The sequence below is a fragment of the Columba livia genome, chromosome 18, assembly GCF_036013475.1.
Source record: "Columba livia isolate bColLiv1 breed racing homer chromosome 18, bColLiv1.pat.W.v2, whole genome shotgun sequence".
Lineage (NCBI taxonomy): Eukaryota > Metazoa > Chordata > Aves > Columbiformes > Columbidae > Columba > Columba livia.
The window spans coordinates 2,916,814-2,942,336 of record NC_088619.1 but is presented as its reverse complement, the minus strand read 5'-3'; the positions used below and the strand labels follow the sequence as shown (position 1 = coordinate 2,942,336).

The following is a 25,523-nucleotide window of genomic DNA, read 5'->3' as shown; positions in this document are numbered from 1 at the left end:
CTTGGATCCAGAATTTCATAGAGGTGTTGGGGACTTCATAAGGCCATATCATGCCTTTTTTTTTTTTTTTTTGGAGGCAGTGGAGAGAATTAAGAGTATTGTTAAATATTTTTTCCTTCATTCAGATCCTGATCTGAACAAGAGAGGCACAGTGAACATGTACAAATGTGTATTCTCATGTGGTCCATCAGCCGTCTCAGCTGCATTATTCTTATGCATTACATGTTACATCTGAGTGAAAGACATGCAGAGAGTTTCATGGTATGTTAAAAGAAAAACATTCACAGAGGTGTCTGCCTAAGCTTCTATTTCCATAGCACCTACAGCTCTGTGCTTTGAGCTAACTTCTGTCCCTTATTTACAGGAAGACCAGATAATCTTGGAGAATTTTCTCAGAAGCCAAGAAGTTTGAAGGAGCTCTGGCTGAGAGATGAATGCTAACTGAATCAGATGCAAGGCAGAAAGAAATGAGTGAAGAGCACCTTTACAATGAAGGGAAAACAAGCACATTTTGAAGTGAAGGCCAGAGTATGTGTTGATGTTGAGTGGTTTTGACAGTTAGCCTCTTTCCAGTTATGCCATGTGTGTGCTGGTGTTTGAAGCAGGAGGTGGTTCCTGCACTGAGCACTGGGCCTAGCAGGGCACAACAGATAGGAGTGGAGATGGCATGGCATAGCGTGCTGAAGAGACAGTGACTCTGATCTGCTGAACTGAGAGTTGCCTTAAATAGCCCTTCATTTGCAGGCTGAGAATCCTTTAAAAAGTGCAAACTTGCACAACAGCATCCTGTGTAGCAACACTGATTCTCTATTCACTGTCATCAAGAAGAAATGTGTGCTTCCACCCAGCACCTGTATCACTTTTAGATGTACTACTCAACTTTTGCTCATTTCACAGAGAAAAGGGGCACTTGTGCAAAAGACCCTAGGTCTAATGAGATCTTGCAATGACCAAGAGAAAGCCAACAGGAAATTAAAATGTGCAGGAAAGCATCAGCAGGACCTCTGGGGTTTGTGGTGTTTCATATGTGGACAGACAACACACTTCTCTGCTGGCAAGTATCAGGGAAAAAAGAGAAAATTGAGGCAACTCAGAGTAGAGAACTGCTGGATGCGTGCCTGAACTATACAGGGACTGTTCCTCACTCCCAGCTCCATTCTAGTCCCTACAGAGGAACAGACTCCTTCCTTGGACTGGGGACAGGCATGGAGTCCTGGACACCTACTTCTTGAGAAGTGAACCAAACAGCAGGGCACTGTAGAAAGCATGTGTGTACACATACGCAGACACGTCGCAAGAAGAGCCAGAGGCCATGAATGCATTGCAAAGAGCAACTTTTATTTTAGTTACCTCTCTACTGGAGGATCTCTGAAATAGCACCTAAGCTCCCAGGCAGAGGTGACACAGGTGGGGATGCAGAGGCTTGTAAGTTCAGCCCTGCTGGAAGATCACCGGGCCCGCCAAGCTCACCTGTATTTGAAGACTTCAGGCAGGCACAGCCTCCTGCTCTTTCTCACAACAAAGCAGGAATCTCAGCCATAGTGATGAGGTGCCTGGAGTTTCTCACAGGCCTATGTTATCTAACACAGGGTTTCTACTCGTCAAGCACACAAGGTCAGTAAAACAATTAGTGTGATGTATGTGCTTTTTCTACAGACAAGTCACTTGAGCGTATTTACATTTAACTAACCTGCTCACCAAATCTTTTACTATATTCCCATACAGCATGTCTGTGCATTTCTGTATATGGGACAGGGGCAGAAAGGACAGTCTCCACCTGAAGTGGATTTTGAGGGTAGAAAATTATGCTGCCAGTTAGAACACACCAATCAAATCAGGCACCCTAAGGGAACACTGGGACAAACAAAGCTATTGAATTCCACTGTTTCTATGCAGAAGATGTTGGGCTTGCCAGAGTAACAACACTACTGGACTCTCCCAGGTGAAGACACTTACAGGATTGTTTACCAGAGAAGCGGGAGGGAGGTTTTTTAATAGCTCTAATGAGTTCACTTACCTGTCCTCTGTGCAGTTGGCTTTTTGGATACCCATATACTACTTTAGGAGTCCTCAAGGACAAGAACTTGTGGATTCGAGCTGCAGCTATGATTGCATTTTCCATGGGGCTACCTGACCCAGCAGAGAGCAGTGCAGGGGATATGTAGGAAGTAAAAGTAAAAATCTGCTCAGCTGTCAGCAGTTCCCAGGTGTAGCCTGCAGTGCTCAAGCTTGAGACAGGTGGTCCCTGAAATCTTTGAAACTTTATTCACCATGGTGTTACAAAGGAAGGCTTGCTAGTGGAGCTCCTGGGAAGTGAAGTTCCCTGAGAAGCCCTGCAGGTTGACAGTGGTCAGCATGTGCTCTCTGAACATGTGCTTGGCTTCCAAAGGGACACTCACACTGCTGGGAATTTACAGCTGATAGCTCCATACCTGCATGCACACAACGGCATTATCCAAATAACTTAACCTTACCTGGTTCCCAGGTCCAGCCTCATCAAGAACCAGAGCTCATCAAGCACTCTGGCCTGCTGAATGGCTCTACCATAGCAGCAGGGTTTCTGTGCTGAGCTTTGCATATTCAAGCCTATCTCCAAGACCACTGCTATTCTAGGATGACTTTAGAATCCCATCCACAACCACATCTATAGGGCTCTGCAAGGCTTCAGGTGGCACTGGGTAAATCTTAGATGACACACAGCATTTCCTGGGTATCCCGGTTATATGTAATGGCAGAGCTACTCCATACAAGCATAAATTTCTGAGACTTTGAAATCCTGCTTTATAGAACCTGCACTGTCCTCTGCTACATGATGGTTCTACCATGGAAGCTTGAGTCATCAGAATGATGCCAAAGTCAACATAGCCCAGTAAGTCATGCCAGTGTCAAATAGAAGACGTCAGCCTTGTGTCTGCTGCTCCATGCAGTTTCCGTTTGGAGCATAGTAGGCACTTCCTATGATAATCTTGTAGCAAAGGAAATAGTGTAAACCACACTGCAGCAAAGGTGATGTGGTCACAGAAGGACTAGTACATTACATACTAGGTCCTTTACTATGCCTCTTCTCCTTAGTGTAACAGGCAGTAGCTTTGTTGGAATGTGTCCTGGAAGCTGTTCAGTTCCTGTTCTGTCCTTGATAAGAAATGGAGGCACAAGCTAGAGGTCAGGACTTTCTACCAGCATAAGTAAACAGATGTGCTGTGGCACTGCCTTGCTTTGTGTGCTCTACCAAGGTGTGTATTTCACCACTCTTGGTACCTGAGCACAAAATAACCAGCTCAGCAGGTAATGATAGCCTACCTTGGAGAGAGAGACAGCCAGGAGAGAGCCTGGTTTAGTCCTTCAAACTGTATAAGTCTTTACCAAGCATGCAAAAAATTTTAGCCATGGGCCTGACATAAGGTCAGCATATGTGCCATGGGAAAAAATGCTGATGTTGAGACACACTGGGTTAAAACTGAGCAAAGGGTGCTTTGTTCGTGGAGTGTACTTCCCTCGGAAAAATCTTGCACACCAGTCATGTCTGCTTATAGGGATAATCTTCCTCTAATAACTCATACTGGTATTCAACACATGAACTACTGAATCTTCCTCCTGCTGCATTGCTATCTGTTGTAATTGCCATCTTATGGCATAGTGCAGTTGTTCGCATTTAAAATTAGAAGATGCTCCTCGTCTCTCAGCAAGATTCAGCTGGGCACATTTCCTTCTCTGCCTCAAACACTGAGAATCAGCAACAGACCTGGGTGTGCTCTCCCTCATCATGCATGAAGAAGAGAGTGAAGTCAGAAGACACCGTGTGAACCCAGAACCCTGGCTTCTCACCATCCTCTCCTGGGACATAGTCTCCCCACCAGGATAAGAGAGGTTGCCTCAGAGGAAACCTTCTGCACAGTTAAGTATACAGGAGTCACTCCCATGTCCTATCTTTATGTTGGTTCAAAACACAAAAGCAGTCACAATATTTTCCCCCATGAAGTGGATGTAAAAATAGCACTGTGAACCCAAGCAAAGTCCATCTAGGCCTTCACTGTTCACACACAGAAGCAGAGCAGGGCTACAGTGGGACGACAACTTTGTGCTCCTCACCTCCCTCTGCTCTGGGAGCTTGGAAGTTCATCAGCTCCATGTTACTGGGCATACAGCTCACTGAGAAAATCCAGTGTTCCTAGTTAATATTATGAAACAAAATAAATATGTGCTGTGCTTCATCTTTACATATCTGAAGAAACTTCTGAGAGTCAGGGAGTATACTGCTCAGAATACTGACCCTCATCAACCAGTAGCCGAAGTACTGACAGCTACAAGTATGGAGAAGAGCTGCCCGGCAAAGTCTGCCAGGGATTGCTGATCTTTGGTGACTGGGGGTAAGGTAGGAAACACAAGGACGTCAGGCCTTCTGCTGCTGAGCTGCCGTGTCACTCACTGTCTTTTTGCACAGCTTAATGACGATTACGGTCACATGATACTATGATTACACTCGCTGAAAATAACACAAGGCCCAGGAGCCAGAGGAGGAAAGGGCAACCAAGCGATTTCAGAGGACATCATAATAACAAAAAAATAAAATGGGAGGAAATAAAATTGGCAAATTGAAGGAAAACATCCAATAGCTCTTCTAACACTAAAACACCCTGAAAATATTCCTAGGCTCATCAGTACCTTTGAAACGATTATGTGACAGATTCTGAGGAATGTCTTACAAACTATAAGCATGTACTTTTTTAAACTTACATTATGAAACCCAAAGCATTTACTTATTACTCCACTGTCAACAAATTCTGATCTGTCCTATGTACTGATGAATCTATGGTGGAGAATGCCCATTGAGCATAGCAAATAATAACCATCTAAGTAAAACAACACTGAATGAGACAATGAAGGTTACTTCTTGTTGACTTGGGATTTGCTGCCATACAAGGAGAAGAGCAGCCATTTTCCTCTGACATGCCATTTTTCAAGTCAGCACTTGCTAAGTGCTGATGCAAAGTGGGGAAATCATCGCTTGATAAGACCCCATAAAGCATCTTCCCATACAGGCTGTAGAGCATCATGGATCTACGACAACCTGAATAAGAAAAAGCACACTGTCTCTTCCAAGCACAAAAGTAGCATTCCAGTAATAAGCACAATCAAGAGGACCAGCAACAGAATCTGGAAATCCCTTTCACCAACAGGTTTGTCAGGGAAGCTCAGTTCATCTGTTCTGTTCTACAGAGACCGGTGAATCCCACTGAAGAAAATCCAGGAACATTGCCAGCTCCACGAGCAGAGTTGAGCTCCATGTCACAAATCCCATGGAGAACAGGAATCACCTGACACATGAGCCTTGCCCTTAGGGTCTCATGACTGTTTCTTACAGCTCCTGCAGAACAGGTATACCGCACTCTCCTTACCATGCCAATAGCACGGCCCCAAGATAGGCAGGGTACTGCTGGGGAAACACAGTCTAGCACATAGGAAGCCTTTGTGACCAGACCCTAAAGAATAAGTTCAAGCTTACATAACGTGTGAGATGAGGAGCAGTGTGGGGTCATGGGATGGCTCTGCTCTGGGACCCTATGAGTCACCCTGCAAGATACTGGCTAACTGGAGGCACATCTCAGAGAGCTGAAGAGACTTATCTGGAAGAGCGGTAATATATATCTGTGCTGCCTGGGAAAGCTGTGACCAAGTGAAGTGGCCATTACAGCTTGAGTTGGAGAAGATATGAGATACATTTTCCCCAGTATACTTGTTCAGAGCTCAAACAATGTTCCCGTCTCTCTGGTGAAACTCAGACCTTGCCAACTACAAACCTCATGGGGAGAAAGGTGTGTCCCCAGCAGCCTTCAGTGGGGTGATCAGGAAATCTCCTCAGGACAGGGAATGCAAGCACTGTTAGAGCACCCTGACACTATGGCTGCTGGGTATCTGGTGACACGTCGCCATCATTCCTTCGTTTCTAACCCATTTCCTTCCCTGTTCTTTCCCAAGAGGCCTCTTCCCCTCCTCACACCCCCTGTAGCCAGAGTCCTCCAGTGGCTTTGATGGGTGATGGAAAGAGTATTTGGAAGGCCACCTTCTCAGCCAGCACCCACTGCCCAGCAGCGATTGCTTCCGGAGACTTTAGCTGAGAACATAATAGGCATCTGAGTAGCTGTACAACTCGGACACTCATTCAAGTGCAGCCCAGCCTGAATAAACAGGCTTCTTGAAGAAGAAAGAAATGGTGTCTGTACCATATGGAGGCTCCAGCACTCACCCATGTCTTAGCAGATGGGCAGGGAAGAGGAGTTTCCTCCAAAGGATTGGGGTACCAGCATTGCTGTTCAGCTTGGGCTAGCATTCCTGGGAGTTCTCCTTTTACACAGAGAGCTGCTGTCTGAAGAGACAGTGCTGAAGTGTAGGCTGGGCATTCCCTGTCAGATGCCCCTTCAGGTCTGGTGATGGCTCTCGCAGCATGCCTAACAAATAATTGCAGCATAACTGACAGCACCATTTGAAAGCTGCACTTCTTACAGTGGATGTTTTCAAACACGCTTTGTCTCTGCACATGTGCTTCACCTCTAGGCAACTTGCATTCAGTGCCAAAGAGGTACAATCCCTATCCATTGCTCAATGGAGGTTTACAGTATCTTTCTGTTTTTCACCTAAGAAGTGGCATACCACAGCACCCATGACAGACACCATCTCAATATGCCTGTGAGCAGCAAATCTGCTCTGTGAAACAAATTAAAAAATCAGGAAGGAAGGAAGGAAGGAAAGAAAGAAGGAAGGAATTGTGGATGCTTTGGTGACACAATTACATCTCTCCTCTGCTGTAGCTCCTGCCTCAGCAACCAATTCTGCCTTGCTACACATTAGCCTGAAGCTACGTCTTCCATGTCACACGATCCACCAGTGATTCACAGAGTGCACTGATCCCTACAGGCATGCTCTGCTAATCCAGAGAGTGTGGGTGATAATAACACCAGCATGCTGCAAATCCCACGGGGATGGCTTTTTCTATGTCAACTTTGCTTGCTTTCAGTAACCTTCCTGGCTGTTATTGGAATGACAGCAATAACCTTTCAAGGTATGTTTTGCTCCACCAGATAAAAAACACCCCCACGCATCCATAACTGTTTATGTTAGCTTCCATTGTGTGTACCTGGGGACTAATGTATCAATGCAGAGCTGTTAACAGACAGCGGCCAACTTTCCTGCTGAGCACAAAAGTTCCAAATAGACCCCCATTGCCACTGCAGTTTCTCCTTCAAGAAGTATACAGTGCATACATTCATGCTGTTAGCACTCAACCAGAGAAACGTACTGTCAAGGGACAACCTCCTCCACCAATTTCTAGCTACACACAGGGTAAGGTGGGACAGAAATTATTTTCATCCTTGGAATTATTCTTATTGTTTAAACGGAGTAGTAAGGAAGACCCTGGGAACTACCAACCAGTCAACCCCATGTCAGTGACTGTTAAGATTCAGGATCTGCCTGGAATTATGTCAAAGTCTATGGAACACAGGGAGGTGATTAGTGACAGCCCACCTGGCTTCATTAAGAGTAAACTGTACCTGACTAATGCAGTGGCCTTCTACAGTGGTGTGACTGAATCAGTGTACAAGGGAAGAGCTACTGATGCCATCTACCTGGACTTCTGTAAGGTCTTTGATGCGGTGCCCTATAAGATTCTTGCCACTAAACTGGAGAGCTATGATTTTGATGGATGGGCAATTATATGGAAAAGGGATTGACTGGATGGTCATATCCAAAGAGCTCCAGTCAAAGGCTCAGTGTCCAAATGGAAATCAGTGGTGTTCCTCAAGGACTTTTTTTTAATCAATAAGGTTTTGATATATTTATTAACAACATGCACAGTAAGAATGAATGCACACTCAGCAAGTTTGCAGATGACACCAAGTTGAGTGATACCATTGATACAGCAGTGCAATGGATGCCATCCAGAGGAAACTTGATGGACTTGAAGAGTGGGTCCATGTGAACCTGATGAAGTTCTAGAAGGCCAAGTGCAAGGTCCTGTTCCTAGGTCAGGCAAATCCCACCATCAGTATATACCAAGGAAATGACTGGATTGAGATCAGCCCTGCAGAGAGAGGTGATTCGCCCCTTCTGCTCTGTTCTCATGAGACTCCTGCCTGGAGTACTGTAGCCAGCTCCAGGGCTCCCAGTACAAGAAAGACATGGACCTGCCAGAGCAGGTGCAGAGAAGGTTCACAAAAATCATCTGAGGACTGAAACACCTGTCCCAGGAAGAAAGGCTGAGAGAGCTGGGCCTGTCCAGCCTGGAAATGAGAAGGCTTTGAGGAGACCACATTGCGGGCTTCCAGTATATAAAGGATGCTTCTAAGAAAGGTGGAGAAAGACTTGCCCAAACCTGTGGCAACAGGACAATAGGCAAAGGTTTCCGAATGAAGAAGGTAGATTCTGCTTGGATGTAAGGGAGACATTTTTTAAGACAAGGCTGGTGAGGCACAGGAACAGACTGGCCCCAGAATTTGGAAATGTCCCGTCATTGGAAGCATTCAAGTTCAGGTTGGGTGGGACTTTAAGCAAGCTGATCTAGTGAAAGATATCCCTGCCCACAGCAGGGGTATTGCACTAGGTGATCTTTTTAAGGTGCCTTCCAACCATAGCCATTCTATGATTCTATCCTCTAACTTCTGCCTGTCCATGGGAGTCAGAGATTGCCCAGAGAGGCAGGACTGACTTCAGATGCCCCCCTGCGCTCACCTTTTCCCACTGGTTGCTTCTGGGCCCCTCTTTCCAACAGCCTCCCCGTGCCCTGTGTACAGAGCCCAGGGGGGAGCTCCGGGTTTGTACTCAGAAAAGTGGGTGCTGCAGTGCCAGAGCCCTCCTTCGAACAAGCTCTTCATGCACAGGCCCGTGCTTTGGCACTGGATATTACCTTGGATCACAGGCATCATCTTCCTGACCTTGCCCCTGCATTATTCACCGAGCTTTATCCACTGAGCTCTTTTAATAACCAAGTGCCAATGACCAGGAGAAGGGTGTGTTTAGATCTGACAGTATTTAAAGCAGCATAAGTGACAGTGCCCTTTTCCTAGAACTAGATCAGTCACTCCCCAGGACTACCAGAAAATTCCCTCTTTCTCAGGACTCCATCACTGCACAGGACTGCTTTGCCATCTGTAATGCTTTGGTACAAGCAGGACTGTGTTGATAGCTCTTCTTGCTGGAATTGTGTGAATGTGTAAGCATGCAAGATAATCGTGATGGGAGTGCTGGACAAATGAAGACTTTGGTTAGATATGTGAGGAACAAGCTTTATCTGTTTAGAAGGTTACTTTGCATTTTTTATCCTATCATGTTCTTAAAAATCCGTACCAAAAAGTGGAGGTACAGTAAAATCTTTGTTAATTACTGTAGTGTTAGTCACTAAATATTACACATTTATAGTTACTCAGCTCTGTACTTACTGCATATTTGAGTGTACTGTGTCTTTCAACAGGAATGTTTAGAAAAAAAGAACGATATTTTTTTATTTGTCTTGGGCTGCATGTCAGTTCCCAAGATGTTCATATGTAGGAGTTTAAACTTTAATAAATTTTGTTTCTCTCTTTTCAAATATTAGATGAACATAAGAGTTAAATTCATTTAACAAGAATGTTCCCAATTATTCACACAGTTTATCTCCTGCTGTAATGCATTTCTTCATTAACCCCAGAATATCAAGCATTAATGTCATCTCCATAATCATCTGGAAGAGTTGCAGAACAGACATGCAGGAGAAAATGACTGGAAATGCAGCTATGGAATCCATAAGTCCTACATCCAAGTTCTCTAAGTGCCGTGACTAATTGAGATTCTCTCCTTCAGTCTCTTGTCATATTATTTATAGTCAATACATTCACATCATTGGTAAGATACAAAACATTTCTAAATATATCTGGTCAAATCAAATGACAATTATGCCCTTAGTTAAGTTTGCCAGACAATGTTTTGCCAAAGAATGTTTGCCAAAAAAATTTTTTGACCGAAGAAAGAGTAGGAATCTAAAGCATCTGCCAAACAGACTCTATAAAAGTGTGTCTGCAGTGCTCTGCCCTGTCTCCTAGAAAAGCTTCAAGGTACGTGTGCGGGGTGTAGTGATTTGTTGAAGTTACTCATCCCCCTTTATTGTATATTATGCAGTGTATTCTTATCTCTGAAACTGGATTCTAAATAAGTTTTTCCATCTGCTTTCAAGGCATTTCTATATTTTATACTCATACTTTTTTTTCCTAACTTTACTTAAAAGTAAGAAGATTCCCTTAACATCATACATATTCTCAGATATGACACTGCAGAATTTGTAAAGAAAATGTACAATTTGTACAGTGTCACAAGACAAATAACAGCTGTTTTTAGAAGGTTATTCTTTATTATTCAGGGATTAAAACAAGATTTTTAACTTTTGGGTTTAAATCATTAAACCAAAAAAAGATCAGTTTTGCTAGTTTTAGTATTCTAGTATGTGCTTAATTTTGAATCATTAGAAAAGGTCTCCTTGGAAACAACGTACATTAAGATCACTGATGCTATGTATCTTTTTCTCCCATAGTGTTGTCTGCTGACGTGTCTTCAATAAGGTGCAGACATGGCTTCTGCGGATGCTGAGATGGCTGTTTTTGGGGAGGCAGCTCCTTACCTCCGAAAGTCAGAAAAGGAGAGAATCGAGGCCCAGAACAAGCCTTTCGATGCCAAGACATCGGTCTTTGTGGTGCATCCTAAGGAATCCTTTGTGAAAGGGTCAATCCAGAGTAGGGAATCGGGGAAGGTCACTGTCCAGACTGAAGGTGGAGAGGTGAGGAAAATGCAAGGCTTGAGAACACAATTTAATTCCCATTCTGGGCTCTTAGCTGACACGTATCAGTTTATCTTTCTTGACAGACTCTGACTGTGAAGGAAGATCAAATCTTCTCCATGAACCCTCCCAAGTACGATAAAGTGGAGGACATGGCCATGATGACCCACCTCCACGAACCCGCTGTGCTGTACAACCTCAAAGAGCGTTATGCAGCCTGGATGATCTACGTAAGTACCAGCAGCAGTCTTCCTTTGGGGAGCTGGGAGAACTGCTCTGCCAGGCTCAGGGGAAGGCAACGTGCTGTGTCCCTTCCTCGCAGACCTACTCGGGTCTCTTCTGCGTCACCGTCAACCCCTACAAGTGGCTGCCAGTGTACAACCCGGAGGTGGTGTTGGCCTACAGAGGCAAGAAGCGCAGTGAGGCCCCTCCACACATCTTCTCCATCTCTGACAATGCCTATCAGTTCATGCTGACTGGTGAGTGGTTTGGTTTTCTTTAAAATTATTTAGCTGTGAACACTTGCAGAGTGAGAGAAAAAAACTTTGAATTGCAAAGTGGTTCAGCTAAATAGTGTTGGGAGGGTGGATGTTCTCTGCTGGAAAAATTCTCTTTACTGGACACTATAATTGAGATCATGTTTCTAACAATCAATGTCAGAATTTACTGAGCAGGATATTTGGGAGCATATGGTGTATCACTGAATACACTGTCAGATTTCCCTTCACAGAAATTTGGATAGACTTCAAATTTTCTGTTTTCTTCCTAGTTGAGAGAAGTGTTCTATGAATGATTTACTTTGCAAGGCTGAAAGTAACTAGGGTGGACTTCTGAAAATAAGATAAGGGAAGGGAGATTCAATATTGAAGCCAATGCTTCCTGTGGTGGTTTTATGAAAACTGAGGAAGCAGTCTTGGACATTAGAGTGAAACCTGCTTGTACAATTGATACTTCCTCCTCCACCTCAGAAACCATTCTTCTTTTTCATTCATTAATATAGATGAAAGCAATAAGAAAGAAATATAGTGAAAACTTTTAACGTGATTAAACGAGAGGTATATTTTACTTTATTTAAATAAATCGTTTCCTCGTTTCTCCCTAATTAGTGTATTTTATAGTGTAGTATTAGGAGCAGTAAGAAGAGAATACTATGAAAATTGAACAATAACACACTGTTGTTTGGTTATTGTGTCTTATGGCAGTATTTCTGTAAGTCATCTTTTATCCAGGCTATTTATAATACATATTTATAATATCTTTGTTTCCGCCTCTCACAGATCGCGAGAACCAGTCAATCCTGATCACGTACGTACACTCCCTGCTGGGTCCCTGCGGGGCTGCCCGGTGCCAGGGGATCTCCTGCCTGACCACACGCTCTCTGCTTCTCTCTTTGCTTTGACAGCGGAGAATCCGGTGCAGGGAAGACTGTGAACACCAAGCGTGTCATCCAGTACTTTGCAACAATTGCAGCCAGTGGGGAGAAGAAGAAGGAAGAGCCCGGCAAAATGCAGGTAAATTAAGAGATGCTGGCTTGAATCAAAGCTTTTCTCCATTCCTGACATGATTTTTGGAAAGGATAACCAGCAATATCTATCATCCTGCAGGGAACGCTTGAGGATCAAATCATCAGCGCCAACCCACTGCTGGAGGCCTTTGGAAACGCCAAGACCGTGAGGAACGACAACTCCTCACGCTTTGTAAGTTGTTGCTTTGGACAAAATCTCTCCCTCTCATTCCAAGACAAGTGATGGCCCTGGCAGTATCCCACATAAAGGAGATGTCATAAGAGCCCATGCAGGCTGAAATGCTGCTACTTCTCCTTAACAGGGCAAATTCATCAGAATCCACTTTGGAGCCACAGGCAAACTGGCTTCTGCAGACATTGAAACTTGTAAGAGACTCTCCTGGCCTGATCCCATTCCTCCCCGAATTCCCACCTCCATGTGCATTCCTGTGCCTCACTCTTCTGCCTTCCTTGCCAGATCTGCTGGAGAAGTCCAGAGTCACTTTCCAGCTCCCGGCAGAAAGAAGCTACCACATCTTCTATCAGATCATGTCCAACAAGAAGCCGGAGCTAATTGGTAGGAAGGATCGTTATGACTTTCTGAGGATGATTGCTGAGCAACAGTTCACCCTATTACCTGCTTGGCAAAACCTGTGTCTTGCCTCTTCCTGCTTTCAGATATGCTCCTCGTTACCACCAACCCTTTTGATTTCCACTATGTGAGTCAAGGTGAGGTCACTGTTCCCAGCATTGATGACCAGGAGGAACTGATGGCTACAGATGTAAGTACTTGAAAGAAATATTTTTGCTGTGATTGTTAAGGATTTTAGGAAATGTTCTTACTTCTTTGTTTTGACTGCAGAGTGCCATTGACATCCTGGGCTTCACTGCTGATGAAAAGACTGCCATCTACAAGCTGACAGGGGCCGTCATGCACTACGGGAATCTGAAGTTCAAGCAGAAACAACGAGAGGAGCAGGCAGAGCCTGATGGCACAGAAGGTACCAGCAGAATGAGCAATGGACTTGTTCAAAGAATTTCTCTGCTTGCAGAGATGATATGTTGACCCCCAAAGAGGTTTTTGGCCTGGGCTGCAACATAGAATGCTGAGGAAAAGCACCTTTGTTCACTGTCTGTCTAACTGCAGAGGTGCTTCCCTGCTTGTGGGAAATACCATAATATTATCCAATGAACTCTCCCCAAATACACACAGCTTGAAAGGGGGAACTTCAACACAAGATCTCTCTCTCTCTGGAAAACCTCCAAACACCTGTTTTCCAAGAAGGCCATCATTAGCTTCCTGATTTACATAGCTTCTCAGAACTTCTGTTTGAGGCCATACCAAAGCTTTTCCATTTCTAGAACATGAATGGAAGAGCTGTCCACACAGACCAAATTCACCACCATTATCCAAAAATAACTGTTTCTCTCTCTTTCCCCCCCTCTCTAGTGGCTGACAAGGCTGCCTACCTGATGGGCCTGAACTCAGCTGAATTGCTTAAAGCCCTGTGTTACCCCCGAGTCAAAGTTGGGAATGAATATGTGACCAAAGGTCAAACTGTGGAACAGGTAAAATCTGGAGGATGAAATTCCTTCGCTTGAAAGAACTCTTCACACTCACAGAATGATTGAGGTTGTAAGGGACCTCTGTACATCTCCCAGTCGAACCTCCCCTGCTAACGCAAAGTCACCAGAGCCGATCACACAGTGTTGGTCCAGATGGGTTTGAATGTCTCCAGAGAAGGAGACTCCACACCTGCTCTGGGCAGCCTGTACCTGTGCTCTGACACAACCAAAGGAAAGAAGTTTCTCCTCATACTCAGATGTAACCTCCTGTGTTTCAGTCTGCTCCTGTAGCCCCTTATGCTATCGTTGGGCACCACAAAAAAGAGTCTGGTCCCATCATCTTGACACCCACCCTGGAGACATTTGTAAGCATTGATGAGATGTCCTCTCAGTCATCTTTTCTCCAGGCTGAACAGACACAGCTCTTTCAGCTTTTCCTCCTAAGAAAGATATTCCAGTTCCCTGACCATCTTTGTAGCCCTGCACTGGACTCTCCAATTGTACCTCAGTTGTGGCCTCATGAAGGCAGAGTACAGGGAGAGGATAGTCTCCCGCAATCTGCTCTCCACACTGTTCCTAATGAACCCCAGGATACCATTTGCCTACATGGCCACAGAGCACATTGCTGGCTCAGAGTCAAAATTCTGCCACAAGGACTTCAAGGAATTTCTCTGCAAAACCACTTTTCCAACAGGTCTGCTGGAGCATTCTTCTTTGACTCTGGGATGTAACTGCAGTCCTTACTTTTTTACTTTAGGTGAACAATGCAGTAGGTGCCCTGGCAAAAGCTGTCTATGAGAAGATGTTCTTGTGGATGGTTGTTCGTATCAACCAACAGCTGGATACCAAGCAGCCCAGACAGTACTTCATTGGTGTCCTGGACATTGCTGGCTTTGAAATCTTTGATGTAAGGAACAAGGACTTGGCGCCATGGTCAAGGGAGGGCGAGGAAAGGGTCACGAGGATTACAAATCACACTTCTTTTTAAGAAGATTCAGAGTTTTATCCTCCTCATCTGCAGATTTCTAGAACCTCTCTCTTTTCTCTGTTGCAGTAGTACCCTCAAATGGCTTTACTAACAAACACCTTGATTCTAACATTGTCAATAGGTAGAAACAGCTCTGCTTTCTGACAAATGGTCTCAAAGGTCTCCGAGCTTGTAAATATCTTAGGCTTAGCAAGCAAAGAGACAGCTCTAGGACTAAGGCCCAGAGAGACCTGGGCCAAAGGTGTGGATGCTCTTGGGAGAGCCAAGAGCAGTGCTATGGGAAAGTTCACAGCATGTTTCCTGTGTTGTGACTGGAGTCATGATGTTAGGACTTCAGTGGCACAGCAGAGAAACCCCTGGACTGTTGATCCGAGGGACATTCTCAGGTGGGTCACTGAGAAGGTTTCTACTCTCCCGGAGGTCAGACATGGGACACCACGATGCTGCAGCTAAGGTTACTGATGTGCTTTTGATTAGCACAGTAAAAAAAGAATTGTTACAATATCTTGATTTCAAAACTACTAATAATAAAATCCTTTGTGGACAGCAAATTTTAGAATAGAAGTCCTGCTAAGGAAACAGATGCTTTTAAAGTATGGCTAAGAGTGTTGATTCAGCTGGGGAAGATCAACCAGTACCAGGTGGTGTTTGTCACACCTTGACAACCTCTCCTTGCTTTGGGCAGTTCAACAGCTTTGAGCAGCTGTGCATCAACTTCACCAATGAGAAACTGCAACAGTTCTTCAACCACCACATGTTCGTGCTGGAGCAGGAGGAGTACAAGAAGGAGGGAATTGAGTGGGAGTTCATTGACTTTGGGATGGACCTGGCTGCCTGCATTGAGCTCATTGAGAAGGTACCTTTTCCTTACAAGTGTGCAATGTATTTTGAAGTTTGGTGATGTTTCTGAGCCAGATTCAGCTCAGAAAGAACTCACAGTCAGACAGTCAGTGCCAGTTAAATAAAACATTTTTTAGTCTGGCAAAGAGGAATGAGGAAATTCAAACCTGTGTCATCAATCCTTCATTGCCTGCACTTCAAGCATGGGAAATATAGCCTGGACTTGCACCAACACACTTCTTTAAAACAAACTGGAGTCAGTCTCCTTTCTTTTTCCTCTGAAGTTTCAATTCAGAACTCCACACACAAATTTGGGAAATAAATATCCTCTCATCTCTTTTCCCAAAACAGCTGGGCCCCTTGTAAAAGTTTTCCCAATTATTTTTGCTGTTTGTCATTTCTCCCTCCAATTCCACTCCCAATTCTATTCTGGATCTGACAGACATTCTTTAAGTTCCATGACAAGATGCTGCAGGAAGGTAAGAGAAGGCAGAAATAAGCTCTCTAACTCAGAACGACTCCTGATAATCTAGGCCCTTGTGCAATCTGAAATGCTTCCAGCAGCACACTGCTACCTTTGATGTTCATAGCACGTGCTTCCCGTCATTAGCATCTTTCTCTACCACTTCTTGTGATACTTTCCAGCCCATGGGCATCTTCTCCATCCTGGAAGAGGAGTGCATGTTCCCCAAGGCAACTGACACCTCTTTCAAGAACAAGCTCTATGACCAACATCTGGGCAAGTCCAGCAACTTCCAGAAGCCCAAACCTGCCAAAGGCAAGGCTGAGGCTCACTTCTCCCTGGTGCACTATGCTGGCACGGTGGACTACAACATCACTGGCTGGCTGGAGAAGAACAAGGACCCTCTGAATGAAACTGTCATTGGGTTGTACCAGAAATCGTCTGTGAAGACATTGGTCTTACTCTTTGCAAACTATGGTGGGGAAGCAGGTAAGCTCTGTTAAATCCATTTCCATGCATTTGTATTGTACAAAGTGGAATCTCAAAGACATCTGTTCATTTTCTTCAATTTTGCAGAGGCTAGTGGTGGTGGCAAGAAGGGTGGCAAGAAGAAGGGTTCATCTTTCCAGACTGTCTCAGCCCTTTTCCGGGTAAGGGAAAATTTACCACCTCATTATTAAAAATATCTACAAAATAGAAAAGGAATTGAGTAGAACTGCTGTGAGAAGACAGCTCTGTAATTCCCTGAGTAGACTCTCATTCATATTTATTGAAGAAAGTCTACACCAAAATATGCATGCATTTCTGATAAGTCAACACAATGAATGATCCAGTTTTTAAATGCACATCCTATCTAAGCATGCAGTGTTTACATGCTAGAATCTAAACTTCATCTCGTACTCTCACAGGAAAATTTAAACAAGCTGATGACAAATCTGCGCAGCACTCACCCCCATTTTGTACGATGCATCATCCCAAATGAAACAAAAACACCAGGTAAGCAGATTCAATAGGAGGGAAAAAAAGTCCCAGGAGCTCTTCTGGTGAGTATCAAACAACGGAGAAGTCACTAATGGTGGTATTGTTAGGTGCCATGGAACATGAGCTGGTGCTGCATCAGCTGCGGTGCAATGGCGTGCTGGAAGGAATCCGAATTTGCAGGAAAGGATTCCCCAGCAGAGTCCTGTATGCTGACTTCAAGCAAAGGTAAAAGTGCTTTCACTGTCCCTAACACGTGACATGACTGAGTCAGACAGTCAGCTGTTGCTGAGGAGGCTGTGAGGCTCTGCCTCAGTGCAGGTTTCAGTAATGTGGATTTCTCCATGCTCTGCTTTCTCCTACAGATACAGAGTGCTTAATGCAAGTGCTATTCCAGAAGGTCAGTTCATGGACAGCAAGAAGGCTTCAGAGAAGCTTCTTGGGTCCATTGATGTGGACCACACCCAGTATAGATTTGGTCACACTAAGGTAGAAACAAGTCTTGTGTTCCATCACTGTGTACCTCTATTACGCACTACCTGAGACTGATGTGTTACAATGTTCCCTTTCTCAAGGTGTTCTTCAAAGCTGGGCTGATAGGTCTGCTGGAGGAGATGAGAGACGAGAAACTAGCAGAGATTATGACCATGACACAAGCCAGGTGCAGGGGCTACCTGATGAGAGTGGAGTATCGGAAAATGGTGGAGAGGAGGTAGACAATTTTCACTCACATATCATGTTCTCATACAACTTGGCTAATTGAGTCTAAATTCACTGCCAGCACAGTATGCAATAGTCGTGTGAATTTTACTTCAGGGACTCAATCTTCTGTATCCAGTATAACGTTCGTGCATTCATGAATGTGAAGCATTGGCCCTGGATGAAGTTGTTCTTCAAGATCAAGCCCTTGCTGAAGAGCGCAGAATCGGAGAAGGAGATGGCCAATATGAAACAAGAGTTTGAGAAAACCAAGGAAGAGCTTGCGAAGTCTGAAGCAAAGAGGAAGGAGCTGGAGGAGAAAATGGTGGCCCTACTGCAGGAGAAAAATGACCTGCAGCTCCAAGTGCAGGCGGTGAGTATCACCATTCATTTGCTAATGGGAAGGTAATGTTTTATAGCCAGAATGCTTGTTACCCTGAGCAGGGACTCACACGAGGCTGACTAAAGTGTAGTAGAAAAAGCACTAAATCACACATTTTCAGACTGAATAAACAGGCACTGGCAGGGGCATGGTGAGTCTCGTGGCAGCCCCACACGAGACCCGGCATTCCTGCTGCCTGAGGAAAGAGCCACGTAACACCAGGCAACAAGTAATCCACAGCAGAGAGCTTCTCAAGTTTCATTGCCACATATCTGTCTAACAGAGTCAAGGCAAAGCTAAGAAGGATACACTATTTACAGCTACAATAGTGAAGCCAGGGTTACTTTCAGAAACACGGATACATCGCATTCAAATTCAATTAGGAAAAGGTAGTTTCCTTACCAGCAAGCATAACACCACTTGCTCCACTGTATTAGTCTTAAAAGACCTTTACTCCTCAAATATTATGAGATTCAATTAAAAAGAAGATACTGAATACTTCTTCTCTCAGTGTGTCATTTTTAAGAGACACAAAAAATTTGAAATCAATGACAAAATGGTTTCCCAATAGACACATGGCAAGATCCTCTGGTTTCTGGAGTGGAAGGCCACGGTCGGTCCTGTATTAACACGTGCCTACTCAGGGATAAAAAAGACAGAGCAGAGAAACTTCAAAACATTACAACCCATAAAATCTGTGTCTCTCCACCAGGAAGCAGATAGTTTGGCTGATGCTGAGGAAAGATGTGACCAGCTCATCAAAACCAAAATCCAGCTGGAAGCCAAAATTAAGGAGGTGACTGAAAGGGCTGAGGATGAGGAAGAAATTAATGCTGAACTGACAGCCAAGAAGAGGAAACTGGAGGATGAATGTTCAGAGCTGAAGAAAGACATTGATGACCTTGAGTTAACGTTGGCCAAAGTGGAGAAAGAAAAACATGCCACTGAAAACAAGGTACACACATGGGGAGTCAAATAAAGGATGAAGGGACAGATGCTTCCCATGTCAGCCTGGTACCCTCAAAACAAAGTGAGGTTTGGAGCATCAGAGTGGTGAATCTAGGTAGTCCAAATAAAAAACAAGCTCCTGGTTAAGGACTGCAAAGTGAAAAGGTCACTATATAAGCATTCAAGTCATCTACACAGACTTTCAGCACTTTCTTAAAATCCACAGGTGAAAAACCTGACAGAGGAGATGGCAGCCCTGGACGAGACCATTGCCAAGCTGACAAAAGAGAAGAAAGCCCTCCAAGAGGCCCATCAGCAGACACTGGATGACCTGCAAGTAGAAGAGGACAAAGTCAATACGCTGACCAAAGCCAAGACCAAGCTGGAGCAGCAAGTGGACGATGTGAGCACACGGCCATCCAGCAAGAGCAGGACAGGTATGGAGTTAGACTTGACTTATTGTGAGCTGAGGGTCTTGTTCTTTTTAGCTGGAAGGATCCCTGGAGCAAGAGAAGAAACTGCGCATGGACCTTGAGAGAGCTAAGAGGAAACTGGAAGGAGACCTGAAGCTGGCCCAAGACAGCATAATGGACTTGGAAAATGACAAGCAGCAGCTGGATGAGAAACTGAAGAAGTAAGTGTGGCTGTGGAACACCTGAGTGCTGGGCTGGTTATGCTTGCCTTTTTTCCCTGATCTCTAACATGGTTTGATTTGCCCACAGGAAAGACTTTGAGATCAGCCAGATCCAGAGCAAGATCGAAGATGAGCAAGCAATGGGCATGCAATTACAGAAGAAGATCAAGGAGCTTCAGGCAAGTCTCTGTTCCTTCCCCTCTCTCTCCCAGTCTCAGGTCAGGTAGGAGGAGGCCCAGGTGTGAAGGGTCCCTAACGTTCCACAGGCCCGTATTGAGGAACTGGAGGAGGAAATTGAGGCCGAGCGAACCTCTCGGGCAAAAGCCGAGAAGCATCGTGCTGACCTCTCCAGGGAGCTAGAGGAGATCAGCGAGCGCCTGGAAGAAGCAGGAGGGGCCACGGCAGCTCAGATTGAGATGAACAAGAAGCGTGAGGCAGAGTTTCAGAAGATGCGTCGCGACCTGGAAGAGGCCACGCTGCAGCACGAGGCCACGGCTGCCGCCCTGCGCAAGAAGCACGCGGACAGCACAGCTGAGCTTGGGGAGCAGATCGACAACCTGCAGCGAGTGAAGCAGAAGCTGGAGAAGGAGAAGAGTGAGCTGAAGATGGAGATTGACGACTTGGCCAGTAACATGGAGTCTGTCTCCAAAGCCAAGGTATGGAACTGGAGCAGAGAATGCCCACCAGGCCAAGGTCTGGCCCATAACCTACATCTACCAGCCACATTCTCATTAAAAATATCCCTGCTGTAAGAATAATGAAAGAGCAGGTGTTGATCTCCTTTTTTTCCTTGTGGTTTCTACCTAGGCAAATCTGGAGAAGATGTGCCGCACTCTGGAAGACCAGCTGAGTGAGATTAAAACAAAAGAGGAGCAGAATCAGCGCATGATCAATGACCTCAATACTCAAAGAGCTCGTCTGCAGACAGAATCAGGTGAGATATCCTCATTCCTGAGGTAGAATCGAGCAACCTGCACTCAGTGAGGATTGCGCAAGGTACAGTGTGACAAGTGGTAAAACCTCTCCAGGCCACTCCTGATCAAACGGGTTTAAAGGCAGAAATTGTCATAGTATTACTAGTCTAGTTACCTTTCTTCAATTTCCTCTTCCCAGGTGAATATTCACGCCAGGTGGAGGAAAAGGATGCTCTGATTTCTCAGCTGTCCAGGGGCAAGCAAGGCTTTACCCAACAGATTGAGGAACTCAAGAGACATCTAGAAGAAGAAATAAAGGTCTGCAAGCACCCTGCTGTACACAGTCTACATCTCCCCTAAAAGTATCTGGAGAATCATGTCTGATATTTTCTACCCAAACACACGTAGTACTGGAGGGAATTCCGGTAACACACATACCCTAACTGAAGGGTAAGAGAGGGAAGGCAGTATCGTGATTTTGGTGTTGGAAGAAGTCATTAGCAAGGCTTTTTTGAGAATCTGGAGATACACTCTAAGACCAGATATAGACACACATGTAGAAACATTTAAACAAGTAGTAGATAAATGTACCCAGAGCCCATGTACAAACTTCAGAACACATGGATGACGGCTTCAGCAGCTCCCAACTTTGCATTTGCCTAATTTGAGTTTCATCTGTAATTTCTTGACAGTGTCACTGTCAAGCGTCATCTCAAGACAAGTATCCAGGTTTCCAATCCCAATGTTCCCCCAGGCCAAGAACGCCCTGGCCCACGCCCTGCAGTCTGCTCGCCACGACTGTGACTTGCTCCGGGAACAATATGAGGAGGAGCAGGAAGCCAAGGGGGAGCTGCAGCGTGCGCTGTCCAAGGCCAACAGCGAAGTGGCCCAGTGGAGAACCAAATACGAGACTGACGCTATTCAGCGCACGGAGGAGCTGGAGGAGGCCAAGTATGTGGGAAGTGGGATGTTGAATGGCTGGAGAAGACTGAGGCTGTAAAGGGAAATTGAAGTCTCTAAGTTTGGGTTAAAACAGTGGGGGGACCGAGGCAGGAATAGATCATCTTTTTTTGCGTAAGGAGAGAGAGGGAGGGAGAGGAAAAGCATGCTGTGGAAAAAGGGAAGATTGGAAACAGAAAGGGAGCTCTTGAACTAGACCAGCTAGGACAGGCCAGATACTCAGAAGGTGTCAGGACACAGATGTGGTAGACCCTTAAGCTCTAACCTGGAGCTGTGCTGATCTCCTGCCAGGAAGAAGCTGGCACAGCGCCTGCAAGATGCAGAGGAACATGTTGAAGCTGTGAATGCCAAATGTGCCTCCCTGGAAAAGACAAAGCAGAGGCTGCAGAATGAAGTGGAGGACCTGATGATTGATGTGGAGCGAACAAATGCTGCCTGCGCAGCTCTGGATAAGAAGCAGAAGAACTTTGACAAGGTCTTTTGGGCTCCAGACATGGGGTTCCTGAGCAGAGCATCCCCTCCTGATGGCCACATCCAAACTCACACCTGGTTTCTCTTCAGATCCTGGCAGAATGGAAGCAGAAGTATGAGGAGACACAGGCTGAGCTGGAAGCCTCCCAGAAGGAGGCTCGCTCTCTCAGCACGGAGCTCTTTAAGATGAAGAATGCCTATGAGGAGTCCTTGGACCACCTGGAAACGCTGAAGCGGGAGAACAAGAACTTGCAGCGTAAGTGCCCGGCCCTCTGCTCCTGGCAGGGCTTTCTCCTGTCCAGCACTACGCACCACTGCACATGGGTCTGTGCCTGCAGGAGGGCAGGGATGTCTGTCACCTTGGTGTGACAGGGCCCTTCCCGTTGTGCTCTGTGCCTGACCATGCCATTGGTGTTTGTTCCCACAGAGGAGATTTCCGACCTCACGGAGCAGATTGCAGAGGGAGGAAAGGCGATTCATGAGCTGGAGAAAGTCAAGAAGCAGGTTGAGCAGGAGAAATCTGAACTTCAAGCCTCCCTGGAGGAAGCTGAGGTACATAGGGTGTTGAGAAATGGTGTCCGGATGCAAAGTATGGGAGTAGTTATCTGCAGAGCTCAAGTACTGCTCAAGTGATGACTTGAGAAGCAAGCAATGGTTTAAGTCACTGTTCGTGCTGACATCATCCAGGCCTCCCTTGAACACGAAGAGGGGAAGATCCTGCGCCTCCAGCTTGAGCTGAATCAGGTGAAGTCGGAGATTGACAGGAAGATAGCAGAGAAAGATGAGGAGATTGACCAGCTGAAGAGAAACCACCTCAGAATTGTGGAGTCCATGCAGGGCACCCTGGATGCTGAGATCAGGAGCAGGAATGAAGCCCTGCGGCTGAAGAAGAAGATGGAGGGAGATCTGAATGAAATGGAGATCCAGCTGAGCCATGCCAACCGCGTGGCTGCAGAGGCACAGAAGAACCTGAGGAACACCCAGGGAGTGCTCAAGGTTTGTTCAGCAAAGCTATGAAAGAGAGAAGACATCCCTAATAGTTTTGGCACCCAAGAACACAGTGGCACCTTGCAATTTCTCTTGTCTTTTTCTCAGGACACCCAGATACATTTGGATGATGCTCTGAGGACACAGGAGGACCTGAAGGAGCAGGTGGCCATGGTGGAGCGCAGAGCAAATCTGTTGCAGGCTGAAGTTGAGGAGCTACGGGCAGCTCTGGAGCAGACGGAGCGTTCGAGGAAACTGGCTGAGCAGGAGCTTCTGGATGCCACCGAACGTGTGCAGCTCCTCCATACCCAGGTCAGGCACTCGAATGGAAACTAATCCCATCAAAAACGTATAACAAAGAGTGAGATTGCTATGCACCTTGTACGTGCTTACTATATAAACACTTGATAAGACATGCGATGTTATGGCCAGTCTAGGCAGCCACCCATGTCTGCTTTGGTGCTGTGGCTCTAAAGAGGCCTCTTGCATTAAAGACATTCATAACGCATACTCACACTTTTATTTCTTCATGTGGAGGCATCAGGTCTAACAGCATAAATTATGTCTTTCTCTTTCCACAGAACACCAGCTTAATCAACACCAAGAAGAAGCTGGAAACAGACATTACCCAAATTCAGAGTGAAATGGAGGATACGATCCAGGAAGCCCGCAATGCTGAAGAGAAGGCCAAGAAGGCCATCACAGATGTGAGTCGGGGGCTCCTTTCATTGCTGATGCTGGATGCGTTCTCCTTCAAACTGTGTCCAGCCCCCAAATGGACTTGACCCTTTGCTTTCATCAGGCAGCCATGATGGCAGAAGAGCTGAAGAAGGAGCAGGACACCAGCGCCCACCTGGAGAGGATGAAGAAGAACCTGGACCAGACGGTGAAGGACCTGCAGCACCGTCTGGACGAGGCTGAGCAGTTGGCCCTGAAGGGAGGCAAGAAGCAAATCCAGAAGCTGGAGGCCAGAGTGCGTAGGGCTGCTCTTTGTACATGAGTGAACATGTCACATAAGCAGCCATCAGGGAAGCTCCAAAGATGGGCTTGTCCTTGCAGGTGCGGGAGCTGGAAGGGGAGGTTGATGCTGAGCAGAAGCGCAGCGCTGAAGCCGTGAAGGGTGTGCGCAAGTACGAGAGGAGGGTGAAGGAGCTGACCTACCAGGTAAGGCAGGAGGTCTCCTTGGACTGACAGAGTCTTCTCACTGCAAGCCAAATTTTGCACATGCCATCCCCAAGGGGAATTGTCAACTTTATTTGGTGGAAAGCAAATAATTCATTCTCTCTGTTGTTTGTCAACTCCTTTAGTCTGAGGAAGACCGTAAGAATATCCTGAGGCTTCAGGATCTTGTGGACAAACTGCAAATGAAGGTGAAATCCTACAAGAGACAAGCCGAGGAGGCTGTAAGTATTGTTTGGAGAATGTACAAGCGACACCTTCTATCAGGGCAGCTTGCTCATTGAGCTGACTATGAACACCAGAAAAGGAGCATGAGAGAAACACTCAAACACTCTTGGTTACACCATTTCACTATTGTGTCATGAAGCCTTGCTGAGTTCTGGGCACCGTGTGATTTGGGAAAATGTGGGCAAGTCCTGCATCCTGTTTTATACAGGAGGTCAGACTAAATAAACAGAGGGGCACATCCGCTGACTGAGGAATTCATGCATCTCTGCTTCTGATCAACAGCAGAAGGCTTCAGGGTCTTTCTCAACCTAATAAAACACACTGATAGCTGGGCAGCAAATAGTGTCAGAATAGAGACCCAAATGACACACCCAAGTGATGAATTAGCTCCTCAGGAGTGACACAGTAGTGGTGAAGCTTGTTCTAGTGGGGTCCTGAGTAAGGGAGGAGGAGGATGTCTGTGTGAGGCTTGTGTGTAAGCATCAGTGGATGGGGGATGGAGCTCTGGGCCTTCCCCTTGAGAAGTCCCACCACTATACAAGGCCGAGCTGCAGCAGGAGTAAAAGCCCTGCCCTGGGCTTCTCACCAACAACTCCCTCTCTCCACACAGGAGGAACTGTCCAATGTCAACCTCTCCAAGTTCCGCAAGATCCAGCACGAGCTGGAGGAAGCCGAGGAGCGGGCTGACATTGCAGAGTCGCAGGTCAACAAGCTCCGAGTGAAGAGCCGGGAGTTTCATGGCAAGAAAATAGAAGAGGAAGAGTAAGGATGTGATAAGGCAACCAAGTGACCTGAGGGATTCACAAAATGTGAACCTCTTGGTCACTTCTGTAATTAGTCATTGTAATCCTGTCAATGTTTGGAAAATAAAGATCATAGATTTCTTTGCATAGACACCATTAGCCCCAGTTTTGGTTTGTTTTTATTTTGCTGGTTAGTCCTCTATTATCATAAGCTTTTGGGCATGGCTTTGGTTTACTACAT

The 25,523-nt window shown here is 45.8% G+C and overlaps 1 protein-coding gene and 1 long non-coding RNA gene across 20 annotated transcripts in view; one reads left to right on the top strand and one right to left on the bottom strand.

Moving 5' to 3' along the window:
- The window catches only part of LOC110364326 (uncharacterized), a 189,539-nt gene that overhangs the window by 112,674 nt on the left and 51,342 nt on the right, over positions 1 to 25,523 (bottom strand). The gene's annotated exons all lie outside the window — the stretch shown is intronic.
- On the top strand, positions 10,556 to 25,441 carry LOC102096089 (myosin heavy chain, skeletal muscle, adult). Its single transcript, XM_065034469.1, has 38 exons — positions 10,556 to 10,798; positions 10,885 to 11,028; positions 11,121 to 11,277; positions 12,076 to 12,103; positions 12,201 to 12,309; positions 12,403 to 12,495; positions 12,626 to 12,689; positions 12,781 to 12,879; positions 12,981 to 13,084; positions 13,165 to 13,303; positions 13,753 to 13,871; positions 14,626 to 14,775; positions 15,542 to 15,712; positions 16,342 to 16,648; positions 16,736 to 16,809; positions 17,068 to 17,155; positions 17,248 to 17,365; positions 17,503 to 17,626; positions 17,713 to 17,849; positions 17,954 to 18,209; positions 18,931 to 19,173; positions 19,393 to 19,569; positions 19,655 to 19,800; positions 19,889 to 19,979; positions 20,067 to 20,456; positions 20,608 to 20,734; positions 20,914 to 21,032; positions 21,469 to 21,665; positions 21,966 to 22,149; positions 22,236 to 22,401; positions 22,573 to 22,697; positions 22,833 to 23,141; positions 23,241 to 23,444; positions 23,714 to 23,839; positions 23,935 to 24,105; positions 24,192 to 24,296; positions 24,440 to 24,535; positions 25,150 to 25,441. Exons 1-38 carry the CDS (start codon positions 10,592 to 10,594, stop codon positions 25,303 to 25,305), a joined length of 5,820 nt encoding a protein of 1,939 aa, XP_064890541.1. The 5' UTR covers positions 10,556 to 10,591; the 3' UTR covers positions 25,306 to 25,441.

What these genes read in the sequence shown, in the direction of transcription:
- LOC102096089 (XM_065034469.1), top strand. Translation starts at nt 10,592, where the DNA reads ATGGCTTCTGCGGATGCTGAGATGGCTGTTTTTGGGGAGGCAGCTCCT. An exon ending in GAGGAGCTGGAGGAGGCCAA is followed by an intron (nt 21,666 to 21,965) that starts GTATGTGGGAAG and finishes ATCTCCTGCCAG; the next exon opens with GAAGAAGCTGGCACAGCGCC. An exon ending in CCAAGAAGGCCATCACAGAT is followed by an intron (nt 23,840 to 23,934) that starts GTGAGTCGGGGG and finishes TGCTTTCATCAG; the next exon opens with GCAGCCATGATGGCAGAAGA.